Source organism: Anser anser (genome assembly GCF_964211835.1).
Source record: "Anser anser genome assembly, chromosome: 1".
NCBI classification, from domain to species: domain Eukaryota; kingdom Metazoa; phylum Chordata; class Aves; order Anseriformes; family Anatidae; genus Anser; species Anser anser.
In genome coordinates this window covers 64306338-64334020 of record NC_139720.1, presented here as the reverse complement: position 1 = coordinate 64334020, position 27683 = coordinate 64306338, and the positions used below count along the sequence as shown (strand labels likewise).

General features: G+C 41.5%; 1 protein-coding gene across 5 annotated transcripts; it reads right to left on the bottom strand.

Annotated features, from left to right (window-relative positions):
- Positions 1-632: 632 nt before the first annotated feature.
- Positions 633-27528, bottom strand: AMN1 (antagonist of mitotic exit network 1 homolog). Of its 5 annotated transcripts, XM_083820410.1 has the most exons (8): positions 26236-27141; positions 25963-26129; positions 20943-21075; positions 13076-13220; positions 9781-9998; positions 6100-6156; positions 2882-2993; positions 633-1729 (listed from the first exon to the last, which is right to left on the bottom strand). In XM_083820410.1, exons 1-8 carry the CDS (start codon positions 26365-26367, stop codon positions 1656-1658), a joined length of 1038 nt encoding a protein of 345 aa, XP_083676536.1. In that variant the 5' UTR covers positions 26368-27141; the 3' UTR covers positions 633-1655. The 5 variants fall into 5 exon arrangements, with proteins under 5 accessions (XP_083676536.1, XP_083676537.1, XP_083676538.1 ...); XM_083820411.1 differs by lacking the exons at positions 25963-26129; positions 26236-27141 and adding an exon at positions 27353-27528; XM_083820412.1 differs by lacking the exon at positions 2882-2993 and having other exon boundaries at positions 26236-27310.
- Between the last annotated feature and the right edge of the window lie 155 nt (positions 27529-27683).

Sequence of the window (27683 nt, the reverse complement as noted above, 5' to 3'; positions counted from 1 at the left end):
GTGAGCATAACTCACAATTGTGATAAGAATGTTAGTGTTGGGGAAAACCAAATGAATGTTTTGATGTTTCTTTGGTGATGGGTCATAAAATATAAATAAGCGTTATCAAATGTATCTACATTATCAAATTTATCTATGTATACTGAGATATTTGTTATAGGGAGTATACCGAACGGTCAAATGAATTCTTGAAAGGGACCCCTGACAGAGAACAGGTACAACCTGACCTTTGATAAGAACCTGAAAATGTTGAAACGAGTTGAACCAGAACCAAGGAGCGGAGGGAGCATGCATCGAGTGAGAAAGGTGAAAAGTTTAACAGAGAGGAAGACTCCTTACTTCATCTGGACGACCACCTGGACGACCACCGGAGGCACCACGCAAGTGCAAATGGGAGGAGAGCTAATTAGAATGGAATGCGAGGCTGATGTTGCAACCTGTAATGAATATGGATGCCTTACGTAATGTTGAAGGTATAAATAACGATTGGGATGTAACGGGACTTGAAGCCAGATTTGGGCACCTGGCCCGGCTTCCAGCGCTGAATAAAGCACCTTCATATAATCACTTGGTGGTTATGTGATTGCTACGCTAACAAGAACACTGCTCCCTCATGTAATAAACTCATTCTACATTTCTAAAATTTAATTTAAAAAATGACTACAATTGCACAACACATAAATAAACGTATTTTCATCTTCTGGAGGCCACTGGAAATGTAATAAATTGCATATACCAGAACATAAAATCTGTTGAACTCTGCCATCCTGAGATTCGTGTACCCAGACATTGCCTGATCCTACTTCAGTCACAGATACGCTTATGAGGACCAACATTTTGTTCCTTCCAGTGATTTTCACATAGAGCCAGAGCAAATGAGTATTTGCCCATATACAAGATTATTTTATTGGTCATAAGCACTATTCTGAAATATGTTAAATCACCACAATAATTTCAAAGCTACTTTATGTTTACATGTTCACAGACTGTATTTTTGGATGTGTAAAACTCCTGTAAACATTTGATAGTACATAAAGACAGGAACCTTTAGCATCAGTAACATCAAAAGAAAAGCACGTACAGTTTTTCCTCCAGGCTGAGAAAAAGTACACAGTAAAAAGGAGATTGTTACTACATAAAATATATTCGCACTGCTATTAATAACACTTCCATTTATCAGTTCTCGCTGCTGACTTTTGTCAAATTAAAGTCCCAACTTTGCAGACACTTCTGTGTAAGTATTAATATTATGTGTGGGCTTGGCATTTTTAATTGCAACTACCCTCTCAGATTACAACCTCGGAACAGATAATTAATACTAGATTCAGGTAAGTAGCTAAGATGCTAAAAGATGCTAAATAGTGACAAATCTGATCGTTCAAAGAGGCTGAGAGATGACAGTGTAACACTGATTATCATTTTAACTTTCCTCTTAATGGTGTATGACCAGTGATGCAAAGACAGGACTCTGCTTAAGCAGAGAGCCCAGGCTCACATGCAAGGACAGGAATGGCAACGGAGACCTCTGGTGGGAAGAAGGAGAGAAGCAATCTGGAAGTGCAAAAGTCACCAGCTGTTTCTCCGAGGTGCTTGTTTTCTGAAGCAGCTCTCCCATCTGTAAACTTTACACTCATACATACACAGACAAAAAATAATCAGTAAATGGTCCACGTCACTTGCTTGATTTTGTTTGATATGACTAGCTGCTCTAGAACATCTCGGGAGCGATCTACAAAAGAAAAAAGGAATTTCTTGTTATTCCTTCTGAAAATATATTGATGGTTTGATCACAATTACACTTTATGTACAGCAATAATAATTTCAAACCATTCTGTTCTTTCTCCACTCACATAACTGTAAAGTATCACCAAACAGCCAAACATAAAAAATGTAGATAGGTATTGGGAGAGTAAAGTCTCTTTTTTCTTTTAGAATTTAATGAATACACTCAAGTGTGATGAACTTCTGTGTCCTGCTTTTCTGTTAGGCTTCATTTAGTAGGTTTCATAGAAGCAGTACATCTTTCAGAGGGTTAAAGAAGAGGAAACTTCAGTTAACTAGACAGCAAAACCACACAGGACGGTGAAGAAAGCATTGCTTATTCATATCTGCTTAAGTGGCTTATTCTTTGTATAAGTTTCAATAAATACACAGCTGTTGCTTTAATGTAAATTACATTTTAAAAACAACCATTTCTATCACATAAAACTCAGGAAAGGAAAAGCTATGGCTCTTATTTCAACTTTCTTGAGCATATTTAGCACTGTGTAATGCCAATAGCTTAATCTTTTTATGACTTCATAGGACTTTGTTCTAGATTGCTTTGATACAAAAGTCAAAAATCTAGTTTCATATAGCGTATTTATCAATCTATGAAGTCTGTTGTCAGGCAAGCAAGAATGGGAAAGTATGTAACGTATCTGGAAAACCAAGAATGGAAGAGATAACAGCCAGGAACCTTCGGAAAAAGCTGTTCTGTACCTGAATCTGCAATTGATCAGTCTTTGCTAATTGCACTGTAATGACACTACGTTAGTGACAAAAATGTGAGCACAGTCTAGGACAGTAGTAAAGATATATTAGGTTGTAATTTTTAAATATGGTAAAATATTTTCCTGAAGTCTTCTCATCTACTCTGGGACTCCATCACCATGTTGAGAGGAAAAGAACAGCAACAGGAAAACTCCCTCTCTGGAGGCTGCCAGGTTTCAAAGCAAAACTCTCATCTTGCTTTGAAAACCTCAGTGTGCATTTATTACGTTATCTAGCAAGTTATTACATGTATTGCATAATTTGCAAAGCATAGTGTGATTTTCCAGTGAGCAAGAACATACTGTCAGGAAGTCATTACTCTTTGTACTCCCTGCATCATTTGACCCACCTGTTATCAGTGGGCATCCATGAAAGAGAAAAATGTGTATCTTTGGACAACAAGTCAGGACTGCTTCCACAGCAACATCAGTCAGATTTACACAGCGTTCCATGTGGATCTCCTGTCATGAAGATAGTTTAAAAAAAAAAAAAAAAGCCTATCAGAGAACCCAGTTTTGGAGGTAAAGCTTTCATCTGCCCAAACATCTTCAGAGATCCCCACCCAGAAGAAATTATGACCTCCTGTTCCTCAGTGCACTGATCCCTTATATGATCCTGTAGTGACCAGGAAATGCTCAGGAAAATTATGACAGCTTTTCTATCAAGTGTCAAAACTAAAAACATAAAGCTGACTTTTCTCCACATATATATCTCAATGTATCTCAAATGCATGTATCATTCAAGACAACTGAAAAAACTCTTCAGTGAGATTCTACAGAGTTAGAGATTCATTAGTTTTCCTACGACACACATTCTCCTTCCAATTTGCTGTCCAGGAGAATAGATTCCAGACCGATTTCTGAGTTTTCCCAGAACAGGCACGATTCACCAGTCTCCACTAGAAGAAGTTCTATATAGTAAGAAGTTCCTAAAAGTACTTCTTCTATGACTAGACACCCATTCCCTTTGTTATCGTTATCTTTGTTCCATGGATTGGAAGGAGAGAAAGTTTTTTTCCAGCATCGCATTTGCAGCAATCACTCTGACAGTCTCCATATCTGCAGTCATCCTCCTTCATTCTGATAGTTCACTCCTACGGCTTTAACAGGTTATCATCATTTTCTTGGTCTTGTTGTTAAAATGGTTGTTCTTTAGACTACTTCATGTATCCAGAAAGACAACATACAAGGAGAAATGCAAAAAAGGGAATATCAGAGCTAATAGAAATAGGATCTGGAATAATATTCTTTGGGTGCCCCAAATATGCAGTGTTTTATTGTGAAAGTCTCTTTCAAAATGATGAACTCCAATGATCTTGAAAGAAAACAGAAGTGAAAAGGACCTTTTGTAATAAATGCAATCTTGCACAGAATGACAACACACAAAACAAGAACTGTATTCACAGAAGCAAGATACACAAAAACTGGTGTATGTATAGTTCTTACTTCATTATAATGAGTGAGTGAAGCGTGGAATCTGAATGCCTCTGAATGAAGTAAAAAGATTTATAAATCTGCCTATTAGTTAAGATCATTTTAAGACACTAATTTCACCGTGTGCCTGACATTAGATCATTGCACCTTAGCCTTATGACATGAAGCAGAGGTATGAGGAGCATGACATAAACAAAGAAAAGAGTTAGACAGACGGTAGCAAATAATTCCATATTTTCTATTAAGTTTTCCTCAGTGGTTATAAACCAGAGACCTAAGCTTTTCTAGTTCTTTGTACCAACAACATCTGTTTTAAAAATCATGTGATTTCACAAAAAAAAAATATCTTGCTTTATTAAGCAGGACCCCTCCCCCTTCCAAATGCAAAAGCATTTAAGTATATGGCTTTGAAGAAAGTACTAAGCAGAGGAAAACAAACAAACTTAACAGTAGTATGGATTTTATCTCCCTCTGTATCATGTCTATCCTAAAGGACCTTTAAAAATGTTATCGAGGAGGTACGTCCCAGTCTTACGTACAGGGAAGTTTTGTCAAGAGACAAAATGGCATGACTGAAATTTTCCACTAGTTCTTTGAAATCAAAGCCAGCATTATGGAATTCTACCATTATATAACAAGGGACAAGAAAGTGTATTTTTTGTACAAACACACTCGCATGGGCTGTACAATTAGCCACTTTTTAAACAAGGCCTCATTTAAGTTAGAAATCAAAGGTAGAACAATTGATGCAAGAATCTTTAGGCTCTAGCAGATGTAAACAATTTTATTAGACAAACTGAGGATTTTCACATTATTAGTTCTATTTATGATCTCACTTTATATCTCGATAGTAAGCATGATAATCAGACACTTTTCATTTTAAAATACTTTCTCTTCTAAACAAAGTCCTGCTATGGTTTTAAACTAAAAGAGGGGAGATTTAGGCTAGATGTTAGGAGGAAATTCTTTCCTATGAGGGTGGTGAGGGACTGACACAGGCTGCCCAGAGAGGTTGTGGATGCCCCATCCCTGGAGGTGCTCAAGGCCAGGTTGGATGGGGCCCTGGGCAACTTGGTCTGGTGGAGGTGTCCCTGCCCCTGGCAGAGGGGTTGCAACTAGATGATATTTAAGGTCCCTTCCAACCCAAGCCATTCGGTGATTGATTTTACACAGTCTTTTACCTTCTTTACCTCAGCATTGCTTCTCTTTGCCAGTCTGCCAAGTTACAGATTCATGGCAGTCCAGGGAATACTTCAGAATTTCCAGGAAAGGTGACTAAGATATGCAAACTTAACGCCAAAAGGCTTTAAGTTTGCCATGGAGCTGTCTTCTCCACTGGGAAGGATTAAAGACCTTATGAGTCTGAGGGATTGTCTTGTACTCTTTAGATCTACTTTCTATCATGACTTCTCTCTCTCTTCCCTTCTGCATGCATTAGAAGTATTTTCCCTGTCCCTGGAGTTCCTAGAAGCTTCTGGACTTACTTGTGCCCACCACCTCAACCTTTCTTTAATACTTATAGATAAAGCAGGTCTTATATAAGCTACCTAACTTGTTCTTCCTGATCTACTACTGCTTCCACAGGCATCCATGCACAGTACATCTGAAAGAAAACCTGTACGCTTTCAAAGAAATCGTAGCAACAGCAACACGACCAGGAAATACCAGAGGCCACATTTCATAATTTGGCAATTTTAATGATAAGTAAAATGTGAACTGATTTTCTATTGTTTGAAGAAAAAGGGCTTATACATAAGAATATAATTCTCTGTACATTTTGGACAGTAATAATACAGAAGAGGTAAGAGAATACTGACAGAGCAAGTGCACTAATGTTGTTAGAAAATAATTCAAAACTTCTCTAAAAAAACCACCAGTTAAAATAAGCAAACTACATTCGATAGAAGATAACTCATCTTGAAAAGAAACTGTGGTTGTCAAGAAACTGATCTGAGGCAGTGGTACAGAGAAACAGAAAATAAGTATTTAATTCATAACCAAAACCAGGGCAAGTGTGTACACAACGGTAAAATTCAATAACAAACTTCCTTCAGAAGAAATAATAATAATGCTACTAATAGTAGAAATGCAGGTATTTGCTTTTTTCATTTCTTTGTTCGGTTAAATAGCTTACCTTTAAATTCTTTGAACACACTCCACTCACTAGTGCTATAACGCCATCATCTGTTACCTAGAAAAAAAAAGTTATTAACACAATGGATTAAAGCTCAATTTTTCAAGCATGGCTATTTGGGAAACATTTGTATAATAATTTATTCACTCCGTGCAGTCACTAAACACATCTACCATTACTATATTTTCTTCCCAACTAAGTTTGTAGAGAAAATTATCCTAGTATGTTTTTTCCTGTCTATTAAGTACTTGCATTATACTGCCATGTGATCCACCCCAGCTTTTCTGCTGGGATGTTTCCAACTGTGTAACTGCTATTTTGTAGCTTCATTGGCTCATTTAACACTACTACTGTCTGGGCATGACATTTTTATTTATAAGGCACTTCTGCTCTGCCTATACCAATTTCCCTGCTGTTTTCATGACTGCTAGAAATGTTCTTGAAGGAAGTTCCTCCATTAGAAAAACAAAAGTAATCACAGCAGGCTTCTATCTAGAGTCTTACTTTTACTCAACCTGAAGCAAACCAGCTACTTACAACTAAATTCCCTCAAACAAGCAGTCAAAGCACTCATCATACTCTTTCACTGAAAGGTTTATTGAAGTGATTGGCTACTGAAAGCCACAAAACAACGATTACCTGCAAGAGAGAAGAGAAACACAACAGACTGTCTTTTCCTCAGAAAGACAGAAAGAATAATTTACATGTTCTCTTCCAAATTCATTAAACTTCCTCCCCATTTCCGACAGATGTTGTATAAGACAACTGGAATAACAGTTATCAAATATACACAGTGAGGCTCAACCAAATTTGACAGCTAGAATCCAGAGACCACAAGATGTTTCTGTTTAAGACTTCAGTACTTCCATTGCACAAATTGTCTCATGCCTACTGGCCATCGATTGCAAGTCTGCTGTACAGAAATGTATTAGTAGGGGTCAAACCAGTGCAAATGGAGAATGAACAGGAACATCCCAGTGTAAAGGTACACAAAGGGCTATAAGAATAGCAGGTATTGTCAGTATCTAGCTTAGCACGTCATCAGGCTGACAGCACATTTAGCTTCTCAAGACACCCACACCAGGACACAAAGCACAGTAAATGAGTAAATTCTAATAAATCCCATATGTGGAACAGAATGGAGAGGCTAATCCCTGTCGTTTCTTAAAGGTTATAAAATGCCACATCCTAAACCAGTACATCCTCACCAGCTTAAGAACAACTTCAGTTAAGCAATGAAGATTTGATAGCCTGTATCCCCTTTTTGTCCACGTCATCAAAACAAACCTTGACCACACTTAGTGGTTGGTGCCTGAACACTGGAAAGACCATCTGAATGCTCTCTTGATGATTGTGAGTATATGGTTATGACAGCACGAGAGCACCAAACCAGCTCTCATTAAAACAAAGGCCCCTCACTTCCCTATAAGGGGAATTAAGCATTGCTATACTACTCCTGTGGTGTTGCAGTACTGTTTCCTACACTATCAACTATCTAGCTGAATTGTCTGTAATACTGCAACTGCCCATCCTCATCAGGGGGTACACTCCCATACCGAGGATAAACCACTTACAGTTCGCATCAAGCCATAAATATATCAGCTTTTTGATATAGACTAATTGTCACCAAACTCCTGCACAACTAACAAAGGCTTACATATTCAGGTAGCAGCAGTTAAGCATATAAGCAACCCAGTTGTGTTCTATATGAGAAGCGTCTGGATAGGTAAAATAGCTAGCCAGCAACATTCCTGCTTTTGCCAACACATTTTGCAGAGAATTAAACAGCCCTGCACAGAACTGTAGTTTGCACAGCCCCTTCAGGTAAGTTTCCTTCTGCAATTGTTTGCCATATACTGAATCAATGAACATTACAGAGGAAATGTACTGCATAATTAGTGCAGGGATTGGGACTTATGAGCCTGTATTCCTACCTGTTAACACTTCTGGGATTTAGAGCAGACTAGAAGTACAGCCGAAGGCATAGGGTTTGTGTAAAAACCGTAACTCCTCAGAATGGTAACGTAAGCATGCTTACACATAAGCATAAACAGATTTCTTATGCAGTCCCAGGCTAGAGTAGCAGAATTCTTCAGGCCAAGCTTCTATTTATACATTGTGTGTATGCAGGGGATACAGAGCTACACCTCCTCCTAAGTTCAATCTTTCCCTTGCCTTGCCCACCCTATTATTATTTTTGTACCAGTCCTTGTAACTTCTGCTTATTGTGTTTCATCTCTCTGCAGTCACCAGGCAAGACTACTTTTAGAAATGGTTACACCACTCTGTGGCATTTGGCCCCTTTGTAGTCTAGCTTACATCTGTTTCCTTGAGCTTCTAGTGAGTTGTGCCCTTCTTCGCCTGCTCATTTACTTCCAACTTCCTCACTGTCTTATTCTTTCACACAGGTTTGCCAGTTCCACTTATTTTTACTGTTCATTCTGGCACTCAAACACAAGAACATGGTGAGGTCTTGGAATCTCTACAGGCATGAGTCACCCAGGTTCCCCCCCTCAGGCTGCTCATCTGTAACAAGCAATATCACAGGGAAATATTTTAAGCTTACTTCATTGATATGTTTCACATATTTCAGTACAATGAAATTCAGAATTCTAGTGTTTTATCACCGTATGACTGACGATCAGAAAGGAACAAAAGATGCTGAAACATCTAGTTATTCAAGAACTTTTCATCTCAAGTAAAACATATACTGGGAAACTTATCTGTTTCACATAAAGGAATTAAGGAGGTAGGAAAGGGAACTAAAGTTTGAAGAAACAGAGTTAAGTTTGAAGAAATAGAGTTAAATGATACCAATAAAAATTACCAAAGAATAGGAAAAAAACTCTTGATGCCTTACCTCTGGAAAAACTTAAAGCAGAAGAATAGCATCTAAAATATGAACCTGTTCCATGTTTTCCAAATCTGACACTTCATTATGAATGCTCTGTGTATGACTCACATTCAAGTAATCACTCACCACCACAGCCAACTGCACGCTACACTTCATTATCTCAACAATTCCTTTCATCCACTTAATTATCTGACTATAATTATAAAGCCAGTCTTAGTATTGCCGTTGCAGCTGATTCCCCCCTTCTCATGCTAAATACTAACCACTGTTAAATCCTCTTATCTGTCCTTTCCAACATTTTTAATGTTATTCTTTCCCTGTTGACTCCGTAACATAACTCTGACAAGCCATTCAGAAAGCAGAGTTGCTCTTGAACCAGAACTAGTTATGGAGTCTTTACTTCTACTCTGGGCTTATATTGCTCAATGTTCTATATTATTATTATTATTCAGGTCAGTTTGTCTTACCTAAAAGATGATGATAATTTTTCCAAGGTTTTATTTTCTTTTTAAGAAATATTTTATAACTTGAAGACAATGATTGTACTAAATAAAGACACTGAAAAAAAGTCTCCAATATGTGGTGGATACTAATAAAACATACATATTGTTAGCTCACAATATATACTGTAATACCAAAATGGTGTATTTTTCTGGTTACCGACATGCAAAACGTATCTATCTTTTTCTTTAAGAGGAGGAAAGTGGAAACAAACTGTGGTCTTAGACCTTCTTAGGAATAGATCTAAAAAAAATCCTGTTTCAAGTTTATCATGTCAACCATAAATAAATAAAAAAAGTTAACTAGCCAACTACCACCATAATTACCTGAGTAGATGAAAAGTCCACACTGTGAAGAAATTTGCAGTTTTCTCCTAGTGCCTGCAGAGAAGCATCCATGATGCCCGAGCAGTTGCCCAAATTCACTATTTGTAAGAATTGGCAGTTGAGCGCAAGAGCGAGAACTCCGCTGTCAGTTATGTCACAGCACCTTTTGAAAGACGCTTCACGCAGGTAGGGACAGGATAAGGCCAGGGCTATGATACCTATCAAAGAAACAGCAATTTAAAGAATTGGTCTTTTTAATTTTTTTATTATTAGTATTATTTTTAGCATAATCACCCTGCTGAAACCAATGTACTGTCCTCTGGTCACTGACTGCTCAACTTTCATCTCATGCCATGCCAGCAAGATTCTGCTTCCGCACAAGGAGAAAGAAAATGACAATACCAAACAAGAGTGGAAACCTGTTTAGTGGCACTGCTGAAGAACGCCAAAGTTGATAAGGATTTCTAAATGCTGAATTCCCTTCCATAGTGCAGAGGGATGCCTGAGGGATGTTATATACAGGAAGTATCATCTCAGTGAGTGCATGAAAAAAAGCCAAAGGTTTGAGATGCCTCTGGAAACGATGGTGCAGTTGCATCACAGTTTTGATGATGTGGCAGGTCTTTTGAAGAACAACCTCCATGCATACAACTGAAGTATTTCAGTCACCTGGTCAGTATGGTTACACAGATAGTAGGTCCAACATGATGAATGGAAGCATGTGATCATAAAGGCAAGTTAGAGAAAAGCTAGAGGATGGGAAAAAATCAAGTTAAAGGACATTATGCTGTGCTGGAAAATGGGCACGTGAAACTTGAGGAAACAGAAGATGGATTAGCATGTTGGGACAGCTAGGATGGTGGTGGAGTAAACTGCTTTGGAAGAGAAAGGAGACAATAGAATAAATTGAGATTAGGGAAACTGAGGAAGAACAAGAAATTAGAATAAACTGTAAAAAAAAAAAAGGAATGTTTTACAGATGAAGCAGAAAAAAGGAATAGATATTTTTGGACTTCTTTTGAAATATTTTGGCAGGTCTATGTGCATGGAAAGTCCTTGCTAAGAAGTACTGAAAACATGGCCACCAGAGCAAATTCAGAAAATAACATGATACACAGTCTGTAATGAGGTAAGAAACTAAGATGCAGATCTAAGAAGAAAATAACTTTTAACATGTAAGAGGGAAAAATTCACTGGTCAAGCTGGGATGAACATAACTACTAAATCCTTACTGGGAGAAATCACAGACAACTACACCAGACTGGTGGCAGACACAGAAAGGTGCACAGACTCAGAAATTGAGGTGATATTCTGCTGGCTCCTGAAAGACTCTACTTGCTGGAAGGTCTGAACACTGGGACACGTTCACCAGTTAAGTGGTTTAACTTAAACGGAATCTGCTTGAGTAACTAGAGGAGCTGCATCGGCAAAAAAAAAAAATAAAAAGCTTTGCATTGTAGAGTGATTGCCCCACAGGGCACAGCCCCACAGCACCTGAGCTGAGTGAGCAGAGCAGACTGATGGTAGTACTGGGTCCCACTGACAGTCCAGCAAGCATTAGGCAGAAAAAGCAAGGTAATAGGTCATGTCCAAGGCAATTTTAAGAAATCCAAACAATAGTTCAGAAGCAGGACAGGAACCATGTACACCTACGACACAGCCCAGGCCAGGACTGAGGGCCCATGGGCAGCTGGTTGTTGCAGCTGAGAACAGTCATGGCCACGAAGGTCTGTTGGTGCCCTCAGAACCCTGAGGGCTGGCAACAAACAAAACACTGACACAAAAGTGTCAGGAGGTAGCCAATAAAATAAAAATACATGAATTACAGATGCAGTTCATGAAAAGAATTTGTTTTAGAGATCATAGAAACATGATGATTTCAGCTCTACAAAAAATTACATAATTTCGGGATAGAAATTAAAAGTTGAACGCCATTAAGATATTTTACTGCATAAAAAGTTCAAAGAAAGGCGGATGAAATAGTATTTGGGTCAGAATTACTTTGCAAAGAATGGTAGAAAAGATAGTAAGGGGAGATGAATTTAGATAGAGAAACAAATACTACTGGATACTGTATTAAAAGACACATGCTCCACATGTAACCTACAGAGCAAATGTTTCCTAGTAACGGTAGTGCTCAGATATTCATAGATGTGGTAGACAGGTTTCTTAAGAAAAAATAATCCTGTTAACAAATTATTAAGAGGTAACACTTCTTTAAACTGTTTGCATGTACATTTGAATAAGAATTGTTTCAGCTTAAATTAAAAGCTTTCTAACTCTGATTTGCAGTTTAAAAAGAGCTCAGTTTGTAAGCAGGAAAGTTAGTAAAGTTGAATGGACTAGAAACTTGTGAATAAAGAACTAGTCTTCCCAGTTTTATTTACAAAGTAATCAGGAATCTCCAAATAGAGGAAAAACAGACATAAAGAGCTCTATGCTTAGCTGGTACCTTAAGAAATTTACTAGGTAGCAGTGGACAGATGAAAGCATGGTGGGAAGACCATCACAAACTATATCTTAGTGGTCAAAAAGCATAACAATGAGGTGACATTAAAATCAGTCAACAAACTTAACTAAAAAAAGTTTAACCTAATGCTTATCTTTCTAGTTAAATATATCAACATGCAGTGGTAAGAAAATACAGAAAAGGCTGATCTAAAGCAAGGAATATATTAACTCAAAAATAAATCAATATTTTGCTTCAATTTTCAATAAGGTTGAGTTAATGATGGAACAAAGGAAAAAGTATAATAAAAAGACAGAACTAAACTTGTGGGAAATAAAACTCAGCAAACTTTATTCTTTCAACCCAATAGCTCCTGACACAACTTCAGACTGAAATCCCAAATCTTAAAGCAAGTTAAGTCTTTCAAGTCAGGGGAGATGCTGTAAGCTTGCTTACTAACTAAAGAACAAATACATTTAATTAACATAGGGGAAAAAAGTAATCTAGGAATTCACAAGCCTGAAACTTCAACCCCAGTGGTACTAGAAGGGCTCTGGAACAAATTTTGAGGAAGGAATAATTAAGATGAAGTGGAAAATATGACCCAATGTACCATAGTTTTATCAGAAAACTAGTGTTACAGTAACCTGATAGCTCTCTTTCATAAGATAATCGTTGCTCTAGGCCTATAATTTACACAGTTGAAGTTACTTTTAATTAGTATTGGTGTGACACTGGGGATTTCTTAAAGCAATATTTACCCTAGATATTTCTGCAATTTACTCCAATCTAGCAAGAAAAATAAAACAGAAATAGGATCCCACTTATCTGGCATAGATAACATACCTTCTGAGGTGATTCCCAATCTGTTTTCTTTGCAAGAATTTAAGTTGATTTTTTTTAATTGCTTGCAGTTATAAAGCTGCAACAATGCATTATCTGAAATATCACAGTCTCGGAGGTCTAGGGACTCTACAGCAGGATGCAACACCTGTAACAGAAACCTACCATTTCAGTCAAATTCTGCTGTGTCATAGACGATGCATATTTTAAAGCTGAAATACCTGTATTGTTAGACATCACATAGAACTCTTAAAATACTCGCTAGAGGATGGGGTTACCAGTCCTGACAACTACATCTCTAAAGAAAATATGCTACATTTGCCACAACAGTATGAATGTTCAGCTTGTGATCACACCTAGAGTGGGAACACATTAACACAACTATTTAAGCAGTGTAAGTAGTATTCTGATGGTACAGTTGTTAACACTAGTGCTTCAGCCAGCACAGATATGTTTACTAAGGATAATATCCTTGGACTTACTAGCACAACTCTGATGGCAGAAAGCTGAAGTGTAAGTACTGATTGTAATCAAATCTTAAATCTGCTTAAGAGATAAGGGCAAGCTTCAAAGCTATTTTACCCCAGAGTATTTTTCTCAACTACACACACACTCTTTTTCTTATAAACAAGCAAACTCGTTATCATACCATAAGGATGTTTCAAATACTCATAAAATAGGCTCTTTAAATCCCACAAGACCACAGGTCTTCTTCTCTTCCCCAAGAGTGCAGTTATAAAGCTTACACCTGAAGTGATGGAAGCCTTCAGATTTTAGTAATAGCCACATATCTTACCTTTAATTTCAGTTTTGAGGATTCTCACTGATTTTTATTACATAATATTAATAGCCCCCTCTTTCCATTCCATGTGTCACTGTGCAAACAGTCTGTATCTCTTCTGACCAAAAGGTGAATGTTAGATCAAGTTTTGACACCACCTTGTGTTACTCCCTTCAGCTCGTCATTCCCTTCCTTATCTCACAAAGATAAAAGCATATCGTAAATCTCTATATGCAAGCAAAGGTAAGAGCATAGCTGACTAGCTTGCTAAAGGCCTACTCCTTTCTCAGCTTCACTATTCTAAACAGATATTACAAAGATATTATAAGGAATACTGTTCTTCTGTTGAGCAAATATACAAGATGCCAACGTTAAACAAGCCTGCTGAAAAAAGCAAAAAACTTTCAGTAGACTGTAATTGCAAAATGAAAGGCAGACATAAGGGAGGGTTGACAACTTTTTTCCTCAAATGCCAGAAGCCCCAAACACATCTCTTTATGCCATGAAACCACCAACATATCCCATAATAGGCTTCTGAGTAGTTTTCACAAGAGTAACAATTTTTATTTCATTCATATTGCTGAATTCACATTTAATGAACAAATACAGCCAAAGCCAGAGAAGCCGTGCTTGAAGCCTAGGTGATCATCAAAATTTATTCAAGATAACTTTCCCTGACTGTCAGCTTTCTTTCACAATTCCAAATTGCCTAAGACACAATGGAAGTGAGCAAACCACTGGTTTTCATGTGGGAAATCTTATAAGAGATTAAGACTGCAAAAGGGGAAAAAGAACCATTAGGTGGATTCTAAATTCTAAATGAACAGCAACTTTAGCTACTTTAAAAAGACAGTATTATAGTAGAGTATGAGTTTCCCTATCCAATGATTTTTCACATGTTCAGTTATTACTTAAAGGTTTGCTTACTTTTGTTATTCACAGATTCATATTCATTGAATACATATTCACAGATTCACAGATTTTTCTAGGTTGGAAGAGACCTCAAGATCATCGAGTCCAACCTCCGACCTAACACTAAGTACTCCACTAAACCATATCCCCAAGCTCTACATCTAAACGTCTTTTAAAGACCTCCAGGGATGGTGACTCCACCACCTCCCTGGGCAGCCCGTTCCAATGCTTAATAACCCTTTCGGTAAAGAAGTACTTCCTAACATCCAACCTAAAACTCCCCTGTCGCAACTTTAGCCCATTCCCCCTCGTCCTGTCACCAGGCACGTGGGAGAATAGACCAACCCCCACCTCTCTACAGCCTCCTTTCAGGTAACTGTAGAGAGCGATGAGGTCGCCCCTGAGCCTCCTCTTCTCCAGGCTGAACAAGCCCAGCTCCCTCAGCCGCTCCTCGTAAGACTTGTTTTCCAGACCCCTCACCAGCTTGGTCGCCCTTCTCTGGACTCGCTCGAGCACGTCCATGTCCTTCCTGTAGCGAGGGGCCCAAAACTGAACACAGTACTCGAGGTGCGGCCTCACCAGAGCCGAGTACAGGGGCACAATCACTTCCCTCGACCTGCTGGCCACACTGCTTCTTATACAGGCCAGGATGCCGTTGGCCTTCTTGGCCACCTGGGCACACTGCTGGCTCATATTCAGCCGACTATCCACCAATACTCCCAGGTCCTTCTCGGCCAGGCAGCTTTCCAGCCACTCATCTCCCAGCCTGTAGCTCTGCTTGGGGTTGTTGCAGCCCAGGTGCAGGACCCGGCACTTGGCCTTGTTGAACTTCATGCAGTTGACCTCAGCCCATCGCTCCAGCCTATGCAGATCCTCCTGCAGAGCCTTCCTGCCCTCGAGCAGATCGACACACGCACTTAGCTTGGTGTCATCTGCAAACTTACTGAGGGTGCACTGGACGCCCTCATCCAGATCATCAATAAAGATATTAAAGAGGACCGGCCCCAGTACCGAGCCCTGGGGGACTCCACTAGTGACCGGCCTCCAGCCAGATTTGACTCCATTCACCACAACTCTCTGGGCCCGGCCATCCAGCCAGTTTCTAACCCAGCGAAGCGTACGCCAGTCCAAGCCCCGAGCAGCCAGTTTCTTGAGGAGAATGTTGTGGGGAACGGTGTCAAAAGCCTTACTGAGGTCAAGGTAGACCACGTCCACAGCCTTTCCCTCATCCACCAAGCGCGTCACTTGGTCATAGAAGGAGATCAGGTTCGTCAAGCAGGACCTGCCTTTCATAAACCCATGCTGACTGGGCCTGATCGCCTGCTTGCCCTGCAAGTGCCGCGTGATGACCCTCAAGATAATCTGCTCCATGAGCTTCCCCGGCACTGAGGTCAAACTGACAGGCCTATAGTTCCCCGGGTCTGCCCTGCGGCCCTTCTTATAGATAGGCGTCACATTGGCTAGCCGCCAGTCAACCGGGACCTCCCCCGATAGCCAGGACTGCCGATAAATGATGGAAAGCGGCTCGGCCAGCTCCTCCGCCAGTTCTCTCAGTACCCTCGGGTGGATCCCATCCGGCCCCATCGACTTGCGCACATCCAAGCTCCGTAGCAGGTCGCCAACCATTTCCTCATGGATAGCGAAGGCCACATCCAGCTCCCCATCCCCTTCCACCAGCTCAGGGCACTGGGTGTCCGGAGAACAACCGGTATTGCCGCTAAAGACTGAGGCAAAGGCGGCATTAAGCACCTCAGCCTTTTCCTCATCCTTAGTAACTAGGTTTCCCCTCGCATCCAGTAAAGGATGGAGATTCTCCCTAGTCCTCCGTTTCGCGTTGATGTATTTGTAAAAGGATTTTTTGTTGTCTTTAACGGCAGTAGCCAGGTTGAGCTCCAGATGAGCTTTGGCCTTTCTAATTTTCTCCCTGCACAGCCTCGCTACATCCTTGTAGTCCTCCTCAGTGGCCCGCCCTTTTTTCCAAAGATTATAAACCCTCTTTTTTCTGCTAAGCTCCAGCCGCAACTCTCTGTTGAGCCAGGCCGGTCTTCTTCCACGCCGGCTCATCTTTGGGCACGTGGGGACGGACCGCTCCTGTGCCATCACGATTTCCTTCTTGAGGAGCGCCCAGCCTTCCTGAACTCCTCTGCCCTTCAGAACCGCCTCCCAAGGGACTCGGCCAACCAGCGTCCTGAGCAGCTCAAAGTCAGCCCTCCGGAAGTCCAAGACAGCAGTTTTACTGGTCCCCTTCCTGGCCTCGCCAAGAATAGAGAACTCTACCATTTCGTGGTCACTCTGCCCCAGACAGCTTCCGACCACCACATCTCCCACCAGTCCTTCTCTGTTTGTGAAGAGAAGGTCTAGCGGGGCACCACCCCTGGTAGGTTCACTGACCAGCTGCGTCAGGAAGCTATCTCCCACGCTCTCCAGAAACCTCCTAGACTGCTTTCTCTGTGCCGTGTTGTGTTTCCAGGATATGTCCGGGAAGTTGAAGTCCCCCACGAGGACAAGTGCCGACGATTTTGCAACTTCTGTCAGTTGCCTATAAAACTCCTCATCCGTCTCCTCATCCTGGTTCGGCGGTCTATAACAGACCCCCACCAGGATGCTAGCCTTGCCGGCCTTCCCGCAGATCCTAACCCACAGGGATTCAACCTTATCATTCCCAGCCTGGAGTTCTACAACATCGAAAGATTCTCTAATGTAGAGAGCCACGCCACCTCCCCTTCTGTGCTGCCTGTCCCTCCTGAAGAGCCGATAGCCAGGCATTGCAGCACTCCAGTCGTGGGAGCGGTCCCACCACGTCTCCGTGATGGCAACCAAGTCGTAGCCTGCCTGCTGCACAATGGCTTCCAGCTCCTCCTGTTTGTTACCCATGCTGCGTGCATTAGTGTAGATGCACTTCAGCTGGGCCATCGCCTTCTTCCCCGGCCTAGCCATTGTTTCCCCCGGCACAGCTCCGACAAGCCTTGTTTGAGCCCCGTCCCCCTTCTTACCTAGTTTAAAGCTCTCTCTATGAGCCCCGCCAGCTCCTGGCCTAGGATCCGTTTTCCCCTTGGAGATAGAGACCCATCTGGGGCCATCAGGCCAGGTGCCGAGTAAAGCTCCCCATGGTGAAAAAACCCAAAATTTCTATGCTGGCACCAGCCTCTGAGCCACCTATTAACCACATGAGCTTTCCATGTCCTCTCCGTGCCTCTCCCTTCCCCCGTAGGGATGGACGAGAACACCACCTGCACTCCCGCTCCCTCCACCAATCGTCCCAGCCCCCTATAGTCCTGTTTGATGGCCCTGAGGCTTCTCTTTTCAACATCATCGCTGCCAGCCTGGACTATCAAAAGCGGGTAATAGTCAGAGGGGCGAACCAGGTTTGGAAGCTTCCTGGTAACGTCTCTGACCCTGGCCCCAGGGAGGCAGCAGACTTCCCTATGTGTGGGGTCAGGCCGACAAATAGGGCCCTCCGTTCCCCTGAGGAGGGAGTCGCCCACAACAATCACCCTTCTTTCTTTCTTGGTGGAGGCAGTCCTGAGGCGTGGAGTCAACTTCCTCACCTCAGGCATCCTCCCGGGTAGGCTTCCTACCTCATCCTCACCCACCGGTCTCTCCAGCTCCAGGGCCTCAAACCTATTGTTCAAGGGCACCTGGGAAGGCGGCGCCGGAAGGGGAGGGCATCTCCTGCGAGGTCGAGCAGGGACCTGCCTCCATTCCTCCTCAACTCGCAGGTCCCCTCCCTCTGCCCGATGGCAACAGGGCAGGGGGTCCACCCCCCTTTGGGGCGTCTCACCCTGGTCCCTCTCCCTCCGGTCCTGCAGGGAGTCGCTCCACCAGTCTATCTCCCGCTCGCACTCCCTGATATCCCTCAGCCTCTGCACCTCCTCCTTGAGCTCTGCCACCATGCGGACCAGGTCGTCCACCTGCTCGCACCTCACGCGAGCAGTCTCTCTGCCCCCCGCCGATGGCAGCAAGAGGCTCAGACACTCCCCGCATCCGGAGACCTGAACTGCCGCATGTTTGGACGGGCAGTCGGTCTGGGTGTGCACTGACTTCCTAGAGAAAGCACCGTGCCTGGTGGAGACCATCGCAGCCCAGCTGACGGGAGAGTGTCGTTAGAGGAGTTGTCCCTATATATATTATCCCTATATATGTCCCTATATATACTAAAATCTAATTTGTCCCAGAGAGGTGGAATTAAGATAGAGTTAAGGACTGTTTTAATGCACAGGATATTAAAGTACAGACATTTCTTGTGGACAAATTCTGAAGTGCTTTATGTATCTTTATGGTAAAATTGAGCTGTAATAAGGAGCTTAGCATACATGCCACGGAAAGCTGCTTCAAGCAAAAAGCGGAGTAAAGAAAAAAAAAGATGATAATACCAATCTATGCAAGAGTAGGAAGGTAAGAGATGAACAGAAGCTAATAAATAAGTGCAGGTGAACAGAATTTCCACTGCAAGAAGTTTAAACCTTAAATAAAATGCTGGACAACACCAAAGAAAGGATGCATGTAAAGGAAATGAGACAATATAGCTCGGAAAAATCCAAGAGAACGGTATATAATACCATAATACTGTGGAAATTATAAAACAAAAGTGCAGGAGGGAAGCAGTAGCAGAAACAGGACATTCCTTATCCATATGGAAGCCAAACTGAGACGTTGCAAACGTACAGAACATAAAATACCTAGGTTATGTATGATGCAAGCAAGGAACAGTAAGAGCTAAACATAAGGTGGTTTTGCTACACTGAACAAGAAGAATATCTGCAAGATGAAAGAACAGAAAAGCTAAAGAGCAAAACAGTATGGAGAAACAGTAGGAATTCAGAATCATAAAGGTGGCTAGCATTTAAAGAAATGTCCAAATGAGAAAAATAAACCTGGAAACCGTTAGGAAAGAAGGCTAGCATATACCATGTTCAAGAAATGTTATTACAGGTAACGAGAGGAGAGAATTGCAGGAAACTGCAGGAACAGAGAAAGGAAAAACATATGAGAAAAAGAACCAAAATAGAATATCCAAGTATCAGATGGAAAACATGGTTCCTAGAGAAGGCAGCGATCAACAGCTGAATGAAAACAAAGGCAGATGAGATTTTGCAAAGAGCCAGACAAAAAAAAAAATAATAACTTAAGATATCCTCAGTCTGGGAAATAACTGGAGAGTTTAACTTTTTTTGTGCATGTATACACAGTCATATGGTTATAGTTATATGCTTATCTTAGGATGCTTAGAAAGGAAAACTTACTGAAAACCTAGCCAAAATCAAATTTTGTCAACACAAACTTGACAAAATATGATAAAGAATACAATGACTCTGTTGAAGCACTTGCTTTTTTTCCCCCAATTAAAAATGGTACATCCTAAAGATACAACATTTTGTTTGCAAGTTTTCCCACACTACTTATGATTCTGCATCCAATCTCGGTTTCACTATTCTGACTCTGAGAAACTGATACTGTCTGCTGCTTACAAGTTACGGGTAAAAGCAGGAATGAACAGGGAGTCATTCATTTCCTTTTTCACCAAGGTCAACCTTTAGCTCTCCTCATTTCTCACACCTCCCTGTGAAACTAAACAAGATAACAAGACAGACACCAGAACAGATGTGTCCCTCAATTTACAGCTGAAGAAAAGTCATTAACCAGTTTCATTTTGAAACACTGACAGACATCAGTGAGCAAAAGGGAGGAGAGAATGTGAACCATCTATTTCTAGCCCTAGCATAATCGTATTTCAAAGAATCAAGATTTAAATAAATTGTACTGAGATCATGTGCTTAATGTCAAGAACATAACAGAACTCTAACAATTTCCTGAAATCCTTTAATTATAAAATTGTGCACTGGCTTTTTGAAACATAGTATACTCAATAACAGAGTGGTTTACAATAGTCTAGTTTCTAGTACTGAATTGGGGTGATGTAAGTCAGCTGATTACACAGAAGACAATTATCTCTGACTGGAGAATGGGAGAATGTTTTGCATTTACTTGTCACTAAAATCATTATTTCTAATACAGAACTATTAGCATTACAGGGTGTAGGAAAAAGAAACAAAAAAAGGTAAAGATATGGACAGTGTAAGCAGCCCTGAATTTATCCATTGTCTCGCATAAAGAATTGCATTTAGTTCATCCTCATGTATTTACTACCTCAGACTACAGTTCTGAATGGATTCTTACCTCGCTGATATTTGAATCCGTTATTTGCCCTTGCATGCTCATTAATTTAATTAGTTTATCTTTTATGTTGGGTGGCAACGGCTTGATATCTGCAATATATCTGGAAACGTTCTTTGTCAAACACTGAATGCATCTGAAAGAAAGGAAAGATACAGTACAGTCAAACAAGGCATTACACATAGCAATCAAGCCTTCAGATGTCGAATTTTGCATCCAACTGTGCTGCTTCCAAACCTTATTATGTCCAGCTGTTCCATGCTACCACCAACTCAGTTATTGCCCTTTTGGGTCAAGCAGCTGATCCTTCCGTCCAAGTGCTCCCCAAACAACTGCAGGTAAAATTCAGCCTCATTCACTTCTGCCACCACCACAGCTCACCAAAATCAGTTTGCTGGTAGCACATTTGTGAGCCCTAAGAAAAGCCCTTTCACCAGGTGAACCTCCAGTCAACGGGCAATAAAAGCTGTAGTTCATACAGCTGGTTCCAGGGAAGGGACATCTTTCACCTCAGTTACAGAAGCGAAGGTTAAGATTACATTTTCAACTGTAATATTTTGTTCACTGCCTAGTTCACAGTGATCTCTTAACATGAATGGTGCTGTGTAACCCAGTGCTTAACCCTTCTAACCTTTTGCTTAAAACTAAATCTGACAGCAGAGGACTGGAAACTGTCACCTGACGCATACATTTTTGAGTCTTAGTAGGGGCCAGGAAGTTACAGATCAACGAGCCTGTGGTCTACAAAGTGGATTAGTCAAATAAAAATCTAGTGGGCACACAGAAAATATAACGTACAGGGGAAAGTGAATCCATGAGTTTTACAAGGCATTCAAAAAGCCTCAGCAACATTTCTTTAAGAAAGTAAGCTACCCTGGGATGAGAAGGAAGGTTCTTGCACAGAGGAACAGCTGGTTGAAATCCTATTGCAATCAGAAACAGTGGTTGGTTCGATTCAGTATAGCCTTTGTTTTTTAGGCCTCCTTCTCCTTCCCCCTCCTCCAATATGCTTATTCTTCAGAATGGTTTATCAACCTGAAGAAAACAGCCTATCATGCTCACCAGGCTAGAGATTTTGAACAAAGAGTAACGCCAATACACACTCCTCCACCTGCATTTTCTGTACATGTGACATCCTGCTCTGCCTGCGCTTTTTGTATTCAAGGGCCAAAACTGTTTCTCTGTTCTGAGCAATCTGGTCCCCTGGCCAGATACGGAAACTTACACAAAGTTTCCACCATGAGATACTGCTCCGTCAGACATTGCAAACTAATCTCAAAGACACACAGGGCTGAAGCATTTACCCGAAACAGAATGACTGAATAGAAATACATTTTAACTGGCCTACTAGCACTGCAGAATGCTGGATAATGCTTTAAGATATGATTTGAAATCCTATACTGCCCCTGGAACTTTATCTGTGTGAATGCAAAAGGGATCGTTTCAGTCAGAATACAGTATTAAGAGACTCCGGATGGAACAGAGCTTTTTGGAGAAACCATGGAGAACTTCACTTAGGCAAAATAAAACAAAGAGACCAGTATTGTCCAGATATACATGGAACGGTACCTATGTGGAACATCTGAAATAATGATTTTCAAGGTCCAATACACAGAAGTGTAATCACTTACACAACACTGAGTACTACAGAGGGACACCAATCACACAATCCTGTCTTTTTAAGACTCCTAAGGCACAGTAATGTATCACAGGATACATAAAATGTTAGTGTCCCAAGTTCTGCAACTGCAAATTACAATCACAGACTCACTGAAACACCAGACAATTCCAGGAAGAGCTTATGAATGCTTCTAAGCACTTACAACCATCACCACTCACTCACATGCTCTGAAACAACTGCTAGTCCTTAGAGAAGAAATTGCAACTCTCTGAAGGAAGAGTTTATTTTCAAAACCAAAGTCCCTAGGTAAGTGAGGAACATAAGTTAGCATGAATCTAACCAACATCCAGAGATAAAGGGAAAGGTAACATTTTGACTTCCAGGTAATGCCAAGACTTTAAAAAGTGTTACAGCAGAGCAAAACTAAAATTGAGGAAGGCTAGCACCCCACCATGCCCTGTTGCTTCAAAACTTTAGTCCATATAAGCAATGGTGTGCTTTGAATTGACAGTTCTGTTATCTACTGATGATAGATACCCAAATTAAATTCCCTACCCCAACTTTTATTTTTAAATCCTATGCACAAAATTTGAAAGGAAACATTACTGTCCTACAAACCATTCTGCATCTGTAGGATGAACACTTTCCTATTAACCCACCTTACCTGGAGCAATGTGGAGTAGCTCCTGTAACTGCACAGTAACTCTCTCAGCCCTAGCTGGCATCTATACTTCTGTCACATGGGTGCATGCAGCAACAACAAAGATTGGTAAGTAAATAGTATAACATATTCATCTGGCAGACAGACTTTTCCCAGTCTGAATGAAAAGAAAAACCAAAAACTATTGATCCTGTTTTTCATGGGCAAAGAAAACTGAGCAGTTTTCCTTGACCTGATAAAAGGCCACTCCTTTGCTCAAAACCCCAGCTCATTTTACCCTGCTCCACGTACCAGACTCGGAACACAAATTGTTATAGTTTAGACTTGTGTACAAAGTGTCAAAAACACACTCATTTGTTCCAAAAACGTCAAGAGGTGCAAAACAGAAAAGGTCCATGATCTTTAAACTTAACAGGGTAAATGTGTATTTCCAATATATAAAACAAAAATTCAATCTTTATAGCTAATTATTCTACAGACAGTTTAGCTTACATCAAGGTACACCTTATACTAAGTTATGTCATACAGGAAAAAATAGTGGAATTGATGACAGAAGTGGGATGCAACAGAAGAAACAAACCAGAAGAACGGATACTAAAATGGATAACAAAATAGATGCATCTGTCCTGCGCTCCTTAGGATTAGATAATTTATATTCATAGCAAGACCATAAAGTGAGCTTTGTTCTGAAACTAAAGCTCTGCTTCTGCACTCAGTTTTCATTCATGCAGCTGTACCCATCTGCTACTGTTCTGATACCTTCCTTCAGACCTTAGTCTTCAAAAACTCTGACAAGGTGGGTAAAGCACTAACCTGCAAGAGGCTGGCCACCTGCTACTGACATCTGTTACACAGGAGCTATCTACAAACAACACAGGGAAACAGTCATATCTAAGCAGTACTTAACTTCACGTTCAGAACACTTCATCATCATGCAGTGACAATCTTAATTAAAACACCTTTTAATCTGTTGTTTGATCTGCATTTCTCTGAGTCTCATTTTTGATTGTAGAAGCTCTCTTGGTTCTGAGTTCATGTGTGGGCATTAACAAGTTGTAACACCTGCCAGGGCTCTGCGAGCCTTATAACAACATCCTCCTAGAAGTATGAGAACCAGAGCTGTTATCTGCCCCAGCTGCCTTCACTTCTCCCGTAAGCGTTGTTGCTGCCAGGCATCCTCCCTCCTTGCCAGGCCCTGAAACTCTGATGCTGTCAGTTTTCAACCAAGCATAATCACGTACACCAACCACAATTTTGGTTTACAGCAATGTGCTGGCCTTTAAACTGCATCAGCTGGGACTGCATGTGTTAGCCAGTCACTTCTCACCTTGGGAACAGTAACTTCAGAAAACAGAAGCTACTATAGGACATAACTTGAGGGGGAAGAAAAAAGCTTCTAAATATTTCCCCTATGATGCTTTGTGCAAGTGAGCTCTGGAGTGCTAAATGCTCTTTTGGGGTGGGGGGAAAAGGGCAGCAAGCAGCAGATACAAAGAATCAGAAGAAACACCTGTATATATACACTTTCAGGTTTGGAAATGTTAAAAATAATGCCCTTATTGAAGGGACTACTACACACACAGGTCTGTTTCAGTTCTGAGTTTCTGCTATAAGCTCTGCTAGTTAAAACAACAAGCTTAAGGGTTAGCCCAAGCAAGAAGCTTAAAGTGAAGATGGCCATCACCTGATTAGTGTAAGACACTAAACAATACACTAAAATTAATTATATAAAAAACAAAACAAAACAAAGCTGTGTATTATTTTCAAGTATTCAACTTACTGGTATAATAGTTGTAATATTAATATAGGAAATCACTACAGCACTACTAATAAAGTAGCATAAAATAAGTTAGTATCCAATCAAAAGTAGAAAATGTTAAGAAGTATCAAGCTCCACAGTACATGTAAAGAGAAATTACTAGGTCTAAGATACAAAGCTAATCATGAGAACATAAGCATGTAATGTAATATATTACACAAATAATAAGGAACAAGAAAAGTGTGGCTGTTCAAGCTTTGAAAAAAGCAAGATAACTGATTTTTATCAGCAGATGAGCTGTTATTACACATCACTCAAACAGAATGTGAAGTCCAAACAGTGGCTGAAAAGTCTAACCCCAGCCCCCTTGTCTGTCCAACTTTTAACTGCACCTTCCTCATGCTGACTCTAAAACTCACAGTTGCACGGCAAGCTGTTCAGCAACTGATCTGAATGAAAATTCACCTGACTAAAACTGAGGTCATACAGTAACGCTGCCAGAACAAGTGGGTGAGGGCAGCAGCAGTCTAGAGTTAAACCAAATTAGACTAAAGTTTAATAAGGATGCCTGTAGTGGGTACCTGCAGAAGACACAGTAACGAGGAGACAGCGATTTCAAGCAGAATCCAATCAGTCTCACCACATGCCTAGGGTTTAGACATCCACATGTCAGTATGTGTGATTACTGCATAACTTGAGCACAGACCTGGACTGCCTTTAGCTCATTCCTATGGAGATGTGTACAAGCATAATGCTTTCGCTGAATCTTGACGAGTGCTAGATGAACTTGGCTGACCAACTGCAACGGAGAAGCGTGTACATGGCTCCAACTCAATACATACAGGTTATACCATCTACATCTCTTGTCTTGTCTCATCTCAATGCAACATTCCTCTACTTGGCAGCAGGTAAGATGAATAGCTGTTTGCTTCTTAGAAAATCTTGTCAAAGCTCTAAAGACCACAGCAACTGTGAACCTCACCTCTGATGCGGTCTGTGCAGCATGCTGATCAACGCGAAGCGGCTTGTCTGACACTGCGACAGCCAGTGTTCCCAGCACCACATGGCTTGTAGGATTACTATCATGTCTTCTACTCCTTTACACAATAAACCAGTTAACCAGCCTTGAGTGTCCACACCTACTGAGATCTCAAAAGAACCGGCACCTCCTTGGTACAGAACAGAACCCTACTTTTGGCTAGGGTGAGTCAAATAGCCTTTCTGAGCCTTTTTACTGGGCTATGTGTGTACCTACCATGTGAACAGCCCTTCTCTTGTGATGGCTGTCTACTGAGTTGCATGGAAGAATGGGCAAGCCGTCCTTTGTCACAAAGTGCACATCTGGTATGTATGTGCTAAACACACATTTATCATACAACACGTACATTTTAGCCACAGAGTAAATGAACTATTTCTGGCAAGCTACATTCATCCAGATAGAAGCAAATTGTCACCATATATTGTAGTACATAGAAATAATTGCATCTAAAAACAAAATACAAACTTAATTTTTGTGTCCTTTGTGGATACTAAGGGACTAACCCAGCTGCATTTGAATAGGGAGCTGCAATTTTAGACTACTTACTTCAGATTTGCAGAAAATACTCCATAAACAATGCAGATATATGGATATCGAGTTATGTCAAACCTTCTAGTTACTTTTAACTGTCTCTTGCCACTGAGTTTGAAATTTAGCTTGAGTAAAATATAGTAATTGCATCCTTATCAAAAAAACTGGCAGACGTTTTCAGAGTGCATTACTGATTTGAAACGTAAAGAATGAACCATTTAAATTATGCTTTCACTGTTATTGCACCTTATATGAAGGCATAAAACATTTACTGGCTATACCAGGGCAATTAAAATCTTATCTCCAGTGCCCTTAAAGAAGAATAAGTCTACCTATCATTTACTGTCTATTTGCTTCATCTGTCAAGCCAAGTATTTTAGCCCTATCCTTTCCCTATCTCCCTCCTAAACACAAAGGAACCTGACAGCACAAAAACCTCAAAGCAAACCACCACCCAGGGGTTTCACCAGAGCCAGCAGAAAGCAGGGGTCCTCAGGGGACCTCTCCGCACGCAGACTTGTCGAGGACCATCCTGCTACCCGCCTGCCACACCCTGTCACCTATTCCTCACCTCCTGCCAGTCGTCTGCCAAGCCCTGTCACCCTCCCTGCCCACCTCTCAGCCGCCAGAGGCTCTCGCCCCTGCCAAAGGCTTGCCAAGAGCCCTGTCGCCCCGGCCACCCCTTTTCCCCACGCCCGCCCCGGGAGCGCTGCCATTCCCCAAGGGAGGGCAGCGGCCAGAGCCGCCCGGCCGGCCCTCAACCCGCCGGCCTCCCCCGGGGAGAAGGGCCGGCGGCACTCACAGGTCCAGGAGGAGCTGGACTTCCCCGCCGGCACCGTCCCAACCGCCGCTGAGGCGGCTCATGGCGGCGGCGGGGCACTGGGAGTCGCTCAGGCCCAGCGTCTCCGGGGGACGGTGCCGAAATGGCGGCGGCTGCCTCGGGTTGGCGGGCATGATGGGAGATGTAGTCCCGCTGCAGGCCCGCGCGGCTTCGCCTCAGGGGGTCATGCTTCAGGGAGTAGGCTGAGAGACTGTGAAAACCCCCAAATACCGGGACTTTAATATTTAGCATAGAGTATTTTCCCAAGCCTACATGAAGTATGGGGGACCTTGGGTAGGTTAGAAGGCTTCAG